Genomic DNA, 12160 nt, shown 5'->3' on the forward strand with positions numbered 1-12160 from the left:
CTTTTGACTGGGAGAGCCATTAATGCCTTAATGTACTTCTCTCTGCAGTCCACAACCCATCTGAAGAACCTGGAGGAAAAGTTGTATGAGTTGTATGCCCATATCAAAACTAGATTTAATTTAGGAAAATGGTTTACATAGAAATACTTTTCACTGTTTGACCTGATGTTGCTATCTGGCTTTGTGGAGTATTCTGAACAGGGAAGCAGCTAGGAATGTGAATTGTCTAATTATTAATTTTCAGCTGTGATGAGAATTTGCTAGATGTCCAACAACTTCCATATTATGACCTGCATTTTAACTTTTGAATTCAATGTGTTTTAATAGAGGCAATCTTGTAAACTAGTATCTGTGATCTAAATTGCAACAAAAAGTACACTGGGTGTTTTGAAGGTATGTCCTGGTGGCCAGCTACCTTTTGTGCTACTGTGTAATAGCTATCAGTTTGAGTCATGGCAGCAGTGATTAAGACCAGATGGTGGCCTTTAAAGAAAGTCCAGACTGCTTCTCAGTTTGATTCAGCTCAGATTCCTCTACTTAGACCTCTGAGGAATGCTGAATTCCAGCTATAACTCTCTCCTGCTAGTGAAACTACTCAGCTGGCACTTCAATCTGCATGCATATCAGAAGTCTTCTTGCTTTATGCATGGGCAGTGGTAGGAATGATAGAAGGGCTTGCAACGGATTGCAGCTGCAGGGTTTGGTAGGACTCGGGGCACCGTGCTGTTCTGGCAGCCTCCTTGGGTTCTCTCTTCCTGTCCTCTTCATAGAGAGCTGTTCTTCAGCTGAGGGCTTTTTACCTGGTGCCTTTTCTGAATGTTTTTCCATCATGCCTGTACTTCAGCACATGTTTTACACATACATAATCTATTAATTCCCCTGTAGAGTATTGCTATTTATGTTTTGAGAGGTTTGCAAAATTCTTGTGTTGGTCCCCTGCTTTGTCCTCATCTGAAGAGTCCCATTACTTTCTGGAGTTTGCAAAGTGATGCGATAAAAATGTGGGAGTTAGATGACAGAGTTCGTGGGATGCTACAATGTGAGTTCTGTGCCTCATCATGGGTTCGTGAGCGATAAATACTAACCTGCTTTGTTTATTTTAGGAGGTCTTGGTTATGGACACAAGGGCAAGTCCATTGGAAAAGCCAGTGGCAACAATGCAATAGTCACCAGCAATCCCATGACAGTTCAACAGCTGGGACCTCTTTCATCTTCAACCTATCAGCTTTCAACAGCATGCAGCCAGATCAGCCCCAGCTTACAAAGGTCTATGGATGCTTCCAGCCTGAGTGCTTCTCCATCAGATACAAGGTCTTCAATTACCTTTTTATATTCAGTACTTTAAAAGGAGGGCGTTTTAATTCTTCTGTAATTACAATGTGACATTTCTGGTTAGTAAAATCAGAAAATCATTCTCTGTTATGCCATGGGAAATTGAATTCCATGCAATTTAATTCAGATCAGCTATAATCATGCTTCATGTTTGGATCAAATAATGAGTGAAATTTGGCCACACACAATATGTGTATGATAGGACTTTTTTATTAGATAAAGGCTTTTTATAGTCACAAACTAGATTTTTGTACTCAGTATAGGAAGTGTTATGGGGGGATGAAAGCAGAAATAGTCCACATGTTACATCTACATAGTGCTATGTGTGCTATGTTGGCGTCTTTCAAATAACATCAAGGACAGACCAAAAAACCGATAAATGCTCTGCACATGTTCCTCTCTCCTTATCAAATGCATTTGCCGTCAAATGGTTTGATTACCATCTGATAATCAGATCAATTGTCCTTGAAAACTTGTTAGTTTTCCTAGTTCTGTTGTGTAGGTAAAGAAAACTATGACCACTTCCTGTAAATGTTGCCTTTTTATATCACTACCCCGTAGATAAACATTTATTAATTAATTTTAAATGCTTAAATAAGTTTTGAGATTATGACTTTGAGTTTTGTCAACAAACATAAATTAGAGGAAAACAGGTACTTGAGAACCACCCTGTAAGTACATTAGGCACATCCCTGGATGTTAAAAATACAGTGAGAAAATATTCTAGTGCATTATTTTGGAATCTACATTCCCCATTGCCTACTGAGTTGAAATGTAGTTCTTATTTACAGAAGACCATAAGAGTCTTTATTCTCAAAGCAGTTTACTTTTACTCTGTTGCTTTATTACAAGCCAAGAGACATAACTGAAATAATTAAAATTGGTACTTTGCAAATGGAATAAAACCTTGCTTTACTCTTAAGATAATTTTTAACATTTCTGTCACTTTAGTTGTGAAGACTGAGCCCCCTGGGAAAATTTACAAAATTAATTATGCTTTCTATGTAGACATGTCAGCAAAAACCATTCAGTGCTAAAATGATGACAAATGACAAATCCAAATACATGCCTTTCAGAGCAAATAAAACTGGTGCTAGGAAAATATGACATAATTGTTACTTAAGTTTTAGGTCTGCCTATATGGTTCCAAACACTGAATGTGTGGTTGGATGTATCATGTCAGTACTGAGTTACACAGTTTTAATTTTATTTCAAAGAAACATTTACTAAGGGCAAACTCAAGTTGAAACTCTGGCAGAATCAAGGCTGTGGTGTCTCTAGAGTACCTTTTAATGATTTATCAATGAAGGTGTTATAAAATAAGTTTATCACACAAAGAATGTCAATTTCAGCAATTTTTACCTCAATTTGTTTGATAGGGCAAAGCCAAGTTTAAAGTCAGATTCTAACTCACAGATTGTCAAAACAGTGCAGGATTTTTTTTTCTTTGTTTGTGGTTTTTTGGGAAGGTTGGTTATTCATTGTTTGGTTTTGAGCTTTTTTGGTTTTTTTAATTAAATTTCTTGAACTATAAACTGCTTTTGCTTAAGTAAAGTTGACTGGTTCTTCCTGGGCAGAGTGCCTTCTCTGGATTTTATCTCTCAGGCACTATGAATTGTGTTCTGGCAGCTCAACCCAAACCAGATTATTTGCTGAATTTACCAAAGCTGAAGTGAATTTTCTTGATTTTTACTGATGGAAGAAAGAAACCAGTTGGCAAAATGAGAGTTTTGCTACGCATAGCATCAGATTCTGGTGTATAGACCATGGGGGATAAAACCTTCACCATCTTTTTTGAGTTTCTGCAGAACTATTTTGGAGTATTCAGTTGTGTCGCATCAAACCAGATGTAACACTGCCATTTGCTTTGATGCAAGTCAGAAAAAGACCTGGGAAAGAGCAAAGGGTACTTGGCTAGTAAATAGAAGACCATAAAAAGAGAGAAAAACATAGTTTTCACTCTTCATGTTTATGTTCAGGACTCTGGATTATATTCTGACATTGTGGCCTCTGTACACAAAGGGAGAATATAATGTAATTGGAAAGAAATCTCTTGTAAATGTTAATGAATGATCTGGTCCAAACTCAAGCCGGTTTAGTTTACAATAAGCAGATGCACCAATTAATACCATCTGAGATTCTGGCACCCTGATAGATCTGGTCCCTCATTTTCATATTAGGTGTATTTATTTTCCTCCTATTAGAAAACTACTTAGTCACAGTGTGGGCTGAATTTTAAATAAATCTTCATTTTTTGGGGAGCTGAAATTCTTATTATTTTCTTGAATTTAGATGCTGAAGTGTTGCAGCTTCTTCAGAATAGCTGGCTCTTACTTATTGTATACTTGAAATTCTGGGCCAACTTTTTATTTTTCTCCTATTATGAGACTTTTAAAAAACAATTTTTCTTCATATTCACCGATGAACATGTCCCCTTGTGTTAGGAATTAGTAGCTTTTTGTATGACACTGGTCATACTACATGCATGCTTAAAATTGTTGTCAGTACAAAAATAGACTTTTTATTGATGTATGATTTCTTTTCCTTTATTCATAAAAGAGAAAATAAAAATTTAAAGAAAAACTGGCAGAACACCCCTACCCTCTCCTTATATTTTCTAGGTGTGAATTGTAGCATGGAGAAATCAAACCTTACTTACTTGTCTTGCTGTGTTGAAAACTGTGGATCTGTATTTGGGGTGGCAATCATGACTAGCATGATTTAATCGCCCTATAATGGACTGTGCTTTAACAAAGCCGATTGAAAACAGCCTAGTTTAACTTTTTCACACACAGTCATCCCTTTAGATCTAAATGGCACACAAGACTGACCTGATAGAGAAGTCTCATTTTTCTCATTTCTCCCAATGCAAATTGTAGTCAGCGTGCTAATAGTGCTTTCTGCCTGTAGTCTGTTTTGCAAGTGCCGTTTAAACCCTGATTGAGTCACGTAAGGTCCATGACAGTCCCCTGTCCTGACATTGAATCAGAACAGGATGTTTCTTATTCTGATACAGCAGATCAACCATGCATTACAAAGCAAGTATCTTGCACAAAGGGGCATTTAACCATCTCTCCCACTGGTCACCACAGCAAGGCCTGCTGTTCTTTAAGCTACATTTTCCCTGTTTGCGAGCTATCTTACAGATACTACACCTGCAAAGTACTTCCTCTCTCTCTCAGGCTGTGCCAAGCTTCCCCTCCAGTGTCCTTGATCCATCATTGAAATTCTGTGCTTCTTCAAAACTGTGTCGTTAAAATAATAAACCCAAGATTTAGTTCTTAAAACATAAGATATAGAGGCTTCTGGGAGATTGTCAGGTTTACCTAGATACATAACCAGTTCTTCCTATTGTAAGAGCTCCTCAAAAATAGAAATTTATGTACTGATAGCACCACTAGCTGGTAGGAAATCCAAATCTGCCTGGGTGTGAACTGGAAACAAAGACATAAATCCAGTTACCCTTCAGCCATCATTTACAGCCATGACTCAGGGCTCTTGATGCCCCTTTTATTTCCTTTTTATCCCTTTCTGTAGAAAACAATACTTTTAGAGCCTATATATTGAGGGTTTTCAAGCTATCCAAAGGATATTTGCAGCATAAAGAAGTCTCATAATATCTCTGTGAAAAATGCTCGATAACAGCAAGATTACACTTTTGTGAAAAATTTTGATTGCTGACTTGGAGGCAGATACATCTTTAAATCAAATCTAAGAAACCTCTTCAACCAGTTCTCCTACATTACTAATTGATTTTGTTTGCTTTGTAAAGTTAGATATTATCTGTATTTGTAAACTTGATATTTAAAATTTCTGTAGGGAAGTATTTGCAGTATTTGTATGTATTACAATTGACAAAGTCATTCAGATTGAATTTCCATTCTCTTTGGATTGGTTTTATTTCTGGTTTTTTTCAAGCAAAAGTAATAGATGACTTAAATCATTATGGGTTTCATAGAAGGCAGGAACATAATGCTTTGGCTTCAGAAGCCCAAACCTATTTACACCACAATTGATGAAAAGACATACAGTAATTTCTGCAGTGGTGGATCAAGAATCTTTACAGTAACTTTCTTTCAAAATCTTGAAGTTTTAAAGTTGGCTTCCTAAGTGACCTTTTTACATGTATGTTGCTTATGTATAACTACTGGTACATTAACTGAGTGTGCTAAACTTGAGCACCTAGTATTAGGGAGAGCTTTCCTCACATGTCGCCTTTCCTTAATTTTAATTGTGGGTGTGAAGGTAAAAGATCTACTTCTGAATTGTCTAACTGCTTGATTATACCTTTATTTCAGGTCACTCTTGTCATGTGAGACTCTGGCTCCTACAACGTTAAGCTTGTCAGAAGGTCACTCCCCCCTGAGTGCTGAACAACAGTGGTCACATAGGTGCAGGACACTTTCTTCTGTTCCTCCTGACCTTGGTTTACAAAGTGGCAGTGAGCTGGGGGACTTAATAAATTTTTTGCCTGAAGCATCTACATCCAGTGACTCATTACCATCCTACTTATATGGCATGGAAAATAAGAATTCCCCTTACTCTAGTCCTTGCCAGTCCTCAGTCTGGTCTCAATCAGCCCGCTCCAAAAAAAGAGCACTCTCTGTATCTCCTCTGTCTGACAGCATTGGGATTGAGTTCAATACAATCATTCGTACATCTCCAACTTCTCTGGTGGCCTACATCAACGGCTCCAGGGCATCGCCAGCGAACATCTCTCCACAGCCTGAGGTCTATGGACATTTTTTGGGAGTGAGAGGAAGCTGTATACCCCAAAACGGCTCTGTTTCAACTGCCCAGAAAGGCTTCCACATGGCGAATGGCAGTGTCACTTTTCCAGGGTATGTTGAGAATGGCACAGGTGAGTACCAGCGGATGCAGCAGCTGGAGCAAGCGAGCTTACAGATGGTTGCTACAAATAACATGGTGATCCAGCAGGGTGTACTGCCCATGGACAGCCAGGCAATGGACATCCTGAAAAATGAACAGCTGGATGACTTCTCAGGCCCTATTGTTGACATGCCTCTTTCACCCCTGGTGCTGCCACCACCTCCTCCACAAGGGCCGCCCCCGCCGTACCATGCTCACCAGCACCGGCATCCGCACAGCCTCCCCAGCCACGTCCCCCCACTGCAGGTGCTGCCTCCTGCCCCGGGCGCCCTGCTGGAGGAAGATGGCGAGCTGGATGATTTCAGTGGCAAGCATGGCTGTTGCTGGGTTGACTGTGGGAAGCTGTATGACCATCAAGAGGAGCTTGTGCGGCACATAGAGAAGATCCACATAGACCAGAGGAAGGGAGAGGACTTCACCTGCTTCTGGGCAGGGTGCCCTCGAAGGTTCAAGCCATTTAATGCCCGTTACAAACTGTTGATTCACATGAGAGTCCACTCAGGAGAGAAGCCGAACAAATGCACAGTGAGTCTGAGTTCTGTCATCCTTAACAACTAAAGGCTCTCTATTACTTAGGAAAATGCAGTGAAGTTGAAATTCTGCCTTTGCTTCTCCCATTTAATGGTGTACTTTTTAAACTAGTCTGTGAGAATGAAATGACTAGGCTGTTCCATCTTCCCACCTAAACAGAAGGGAACGGTGTTCTTTAATTTGATACATACCAACAGATAGGATAAACCAAAATGTTGTGTTTTCTACATTTATAAACTTTTATTGTAGACTTCAACAAGTGACATGGTAAACTTTCATAATGCAAAACTGAGGCACAGTCAGTACTTAAGTATTTGCATGAAGGATACATGCAGGAAAAGTGCTGCAGAATAAATGTCACAATTTATCCTGAGAGATTCTTGCATCGTGTTACACCTTTTTGATTGAGGAATTTTTGAGACCTTGCATAATGTAACCCAAAAAACTGAGAAGAGTTGGATATTTTTTAAGGCAGTTGTTTGTTCTACTACTAAAACCCAAACCCACATACCTGTTTCCATTAGTACATTGGGAATAAATCCCATAATAATTTTTCTTTTCACAGATTCTAGCAGTCAGCATTCAACCTGTGAAGTTGTGTTTTTCTAGCAAGAAAAGTTTCTTAGAGTCATTGCAAGTCACTCTAACACATAGTTAGTCACGTGGGTTAATAATCTGGCTGTAATCAGTCTGTGCTTGGTCTCTAGTGCACCATCTATAATCTCTGTAATTCAGATTCTTGAATTGCCTTGTATATGGTCTGTATTTTGAATGACAATGAGCTTAACCTTACTAAGTTCTTATTTAGCGTCATCAGACAGCAACCTCACCAGTGTAGTTTTGAGTCTACAGCATAAATGATGATGAGTATGTAATTTCTAGGATTAAGCACTGATTAAAAAGCATATGATTACGCGTGGTGAAATTGGTGCTTGGAGTCTATATCAGTGTATGTGTTGTTGAATATTTTTTTTTTTAGCCTGATGTAGATGTTTGCTTGAACAGTTAAGAGAAAAAGATTGTTTCTTTTACTTTTGTTTTTTTTCAAAGGGCTGGTGTCCTGCAGGATAGAGTGGATATCTTTCCAGATTTCCATCCTGAATTTAAAGAACCTAGTAGAGATTGTGCTGTGATGTAGAAAGTCTTTTTATCCTTCCCTTTTGTCATACCAGAGCCTTAACTCACGCTCTCTGCTTTCTGAATATTTTTTAAATTCCATAATATTCTTTTTCTGCTCTCCGCATATATTGGACCAGGGTATACCATTAATTTCAGTTCTTCCTCAAGGATTTCTCATCACCTTTATGGGAAGAGAGAGAATGAGGAAAAAAAATTACTATGAGTCAAGAAAGTAATTTTTCAAGGGAATATCACATGTAGGTAAAGATATGGAGACAGACATCAGCAGATGAGTAAGGACAGACAACAGAATGAAGAAAGAGGGCAGGGATGAAAGAGCACTGAAAAAAAGTAAATCCAAGAACCCAATGTCTTTATAATAGAAGAATTATGATGAAGGATCCTGCAATACTGGGGAAAACATTGTGTTGGTAGCACACTAGACTCCCTGCCCTCCCTGTTCAGAAAGGGTGCTTACAATGACCTCCTGATTATAAAGCCTCCTTGAGGCATCCTCTGCTTTGAAGATCATTCACTGATGATAAATAATGTGTAAGTGGGAAAGGTATTTCATATGACAGAGATTAATTTTGAGATTAATAAGCCAAAACTGAAGTGCACACCAAGTTTCGCTGTGTCACCAAAATATAAGAGGTGTCTAGATCAGCTTCTCAAAGAGTGATTGCTTTTTAAAGTGTGATTAATTTTACTGAACTGAAGCAAGCATTGCTGGATAGCACCAAGAAGTTTGTGTATCAGAAGCAGCACCCACATACTTACCTTTCTTTCATGTTGAGAATTGTAATTAAATGTAGAAATACTGAGGGTGATATAATAACCCTCATAATGTGAGTGTAAATCTGGAACATATGTCCCCTGTCTTGGAATAAGCAGGCAGAAATGGAATACTTTAGCATGGTTTGAATGAAACAGCTTGATGCTTTATTCCTTTACCGTTTCACAAATGGTGTGAATTTAGAAAAATGCATTTGGCTTTCTAATGTCCTGTAGACATAGTTTCTTGATATGTTTAGAAAATTTACTTCAGTCAAACATCATACCTTTCTCACCAAGCAGTGAAATTTGCCGTCATATCCGTGCCATGTAATGTTTTAAACAGAGATTTTAAGTGAGGTATTTGGGAGAACATTTTGGGCAAGATGATAAAGAATGACTTCCAAATTAACGAAAAATTACTCTAAAGAAATCTGAAAATTTCCACTAAACCTCTACGAATTTATGCTTTTAAGTGCAAAATCAAAACAATCCATTTATTATCTTTATTTGTCCATCTAGAGTCTTTCTATAATTTATTTTCTGGTTCTAGGTGTAGCATGTCTGTTTCTCTGAAATTACTGAAACTAATAGTCTCTATGTCCACTGTATTTTGCAGTCTAGTAGGAGGAAGTCCAGTCGACCAAGCGGGAAAAGAGAAGGAAAAATGTCGAGTATATATATCTATTATTTTAATGAACTAGATTTACTGTAAAGAATGTAACAGAAGTAGTAAGTCATGGGGAGGAACTATCTTAATGTAATCTCTCAAGACATCTTGTAATCAAAGGCAGGCGCTTACACCTGTCATCGTACTGCCAGCACACAGTAATCTTTGTGTGAGCATTGCACGTGTTGATGGTTTCCAACAGTTTGCAAGACACAGTCTTCTCACTGAGCATAAATTGCAATGTGTCCTAGTCAATATACTTGTCATGTCAATGTATTTACTTGTCAGTGTTATTTATCTCTGTACTGCTGGGCATTGAAGGTGTATTGTTACATATTCTGCTGTGTATCCCTTAGGACTGCTGAGATATCACTGTGAGCTTTACATCAGCAAGATTTATGAGATTTTCAGTAATTTTTAAGTTGAGGGTTACTTCTATGCTGTCTTGTAGTAATAGTAGAGATAACATTAAATTAAATACACAACTTCATTAGCTGAACTTTGTAACATAATTTTATTCTTGTCTATTATTGTTTTGTGATGATAAAATCATGTTGTTCAGAACAGGCTTGCAGTACAGCTAGGACTTCAAAACTTTATATACTTATCCTTAAAACCAGAACCATGCTTATAGTTAAAATCAGATTCAAGTGACCTCAGCATTTGTTTTGCCACACCTGAGTTAGTATCTATTTATCTATGTAACAAAAATTTAGGGCAATTTGAAACTAAAGCTGTGAGCGGTATTTTACTCTTTAATTCCTGCTTGTTGTGGATGAGCTGTCTTCTTTAATTCTGGAAGATAAAAGTGTTGAAGGGTGAATGGTAATCAAATATCAGCACATAAAAACATGTGACAATCTCAATAACCAGATCCGAACTTAAAGAATTTGTTTGGAATAGCAATTCTTTAAATAGTTGTTAAAATGCATTGGGCTCCCTTACTGTTCATTAAACATCTTGCATGTTCTATTCTAACTTACATCACCTGGAAAGCATTCTTCTTTTCAGTGACCTGATTTAGTGACTATTAATGATGTGGTACTACTATTACTACTACTACTACTACTACTACTACTACTACTACTACTACTACTACTACTACTACTACTACTACTACTACGATGTATTTAATGTCTGTTCCTAAGCTTCTTCATATAAATTAGATATAGCATGTTTTAATGTGTTGTATTTATCTATTAATCTATGCATTAGCTTGTACTTTGTGGGAATAAGTCAAAAAAGAAAAATTATGAAAAAAAGTTTATATTGAAATGCAAGTAGTAAGTACAACAGTGGCTGAGATATAATCTGTAACATTTGATAGCACTTATCTCACAATGGCATTTGAAGCTTCCACAGATTTCGTTTGAATTAGAAAAAGGCTGAATTCCCTTTAGCTGTTGAAACCTCAGAGTAGCAATTGGCAAATGCTAACCTTTGTTCTCTTTGTCTTTACCTGTGAGCTAATTTTCTGCTCAGGTTCCCTTCTTTTATAGTGAACATTTTTACTTTTTAAGTTCAGCTCCAATAAGAACTATTTAATTAGTCTTATTGTCCTGCTATGCAAACATTAAGCTTAACACGTTTATTCTGGTGTAAGCAGCAACAGCATGTTGTTAGAGATAAAGTCAAAGCTCACACTTCACAGCTTTATTCCAATGCACTGAGAATGCTTCCCCTTTTGAGGCTGAGTTCAGTCTCATTGCTTTCTGTAAACTCTGAGCTACGCTACAGCCCAATGCCTTTAGTACTGATAGTACTACATGACCACATTTTTTTAGTGCAGCTGTATGATGTGATATAAATCAATAAAATTGCTAGTATTTCTGTCAGATTTGAAGCAACATCCATTTAACATCTGCTAAATACATGAAATTATCCCACAACAGGTCTGCAAAGCATGTAAACCAGAATGTATGTAAAAAAAACAAAATGAAGCTGAAAATACTTTTTTAATGCCTTTTTTTTTTTTTTTTTTGAGACACAAGCAAGCTTGGGTGAGCATGAGTATTAGGATGGATGTGTGTATGTTTGAAGAAGATGTCCTTGGAAAATGGTGTCCAAGTGGAAATTTTGATTAAAACCAGAAATGCATTCTGTAAAAATGATTGGGATTTTTTCCCATCTTTGGGCTTTACCATTCTGTATTCATACGGTATCTTATGTATGGCATGTGAAAAGATTTTGTTTACAGTATATGCTATGTTTCTTGATAGGACCATATCACATCCTATATTGCACTGCAATCTTGATAAAGTAGAAACTATAAAAAAATTTAATTTGTTTTTCTTTATATGCTTGCAGAAGACCTTTCCACTATGCTAAAGTGGCATTTGAGCACTTTGTCTTAAATAATGTCACAAGGATGCTAATTCAATTGTTGAGTCAAATTACAGAAAATTAGAAGAAGCTAAATTTATACTTGCCTGTTGCTGATTGTTTCCCTAACTCAGTAAACAAACTGAAACAGAAATACCACAGAAAAAGCAGAGATGTATGATTAATTAGACTGCATCATGGTGTATGGGTACAGAAAGTTGGGCTTTAGTTGTCTGTTATAAAGCTAAGCCTCTCTAGCTCTCACAAGTTTGTGCAACATCAGTAATCTTCTGGTCATGGTTATGATGTCTTAGCTGTTTAAAGAAAAAGCAAATTATGAATTCTGACTGTGCTTCCCCGAACTGCTCAAGCTCATGTGATCACATCAGATGGCATCTAGTCCAAACTAATGAGTTTTGCCTCTCAGCAATTGTACTAATTGTACTAATTGTACTAATTGTACAATTGTACTTCAATATTATTGAAAGACCATTAGTGTTCATAGATCAAAATGTAATGATA

At 37.2% G+C, this 12160-nt stretch overlaps 1 protein-coding gene across 9 annotated transcripts in view; it reads left to right on the top strand.

The window, feature by feature from the left end:
• The window catches only part of GLIS3 (GLIS family zinc finger 3), a 157363-nt gene that overhangs the window by 34959 nt on the left and 110244 nt on the right, over nt 1-12160 (top strand). For 8 of the 9 annotated variants that reach the window (XM_038123377.1, XM_038123376.1, XM_038123385.1 and 5 more), the window contains 2 exons: nt 1104-1311; nt 5631-6747. In XM_038123377.1, the coding sequence (XP_037979305.1) occupies nt 1104-1311; nt 5631-6747 (1325 nt within the window). The remainder of the gene's footprint in view (nt 1-1103; nt 1312-5630; nt 6748-12160) is intronic. The other variant, XM_038123378.1, reaches the window with a different exon arrangement.

This window comes from Motacilla alba, chromosome Z, assembly GCF_015832195.1.
Source record: "Motacilla alba alba isolate MOTALB_02 chromosome Z, Motacilla_alba_V1.0_pri, whole genome shotgun sequence".
NCBI lineage: Eukaryota > Metazoa > Chordata > Aves > Passeriformes > Motacillidae > Motacilla > Motacilla alba.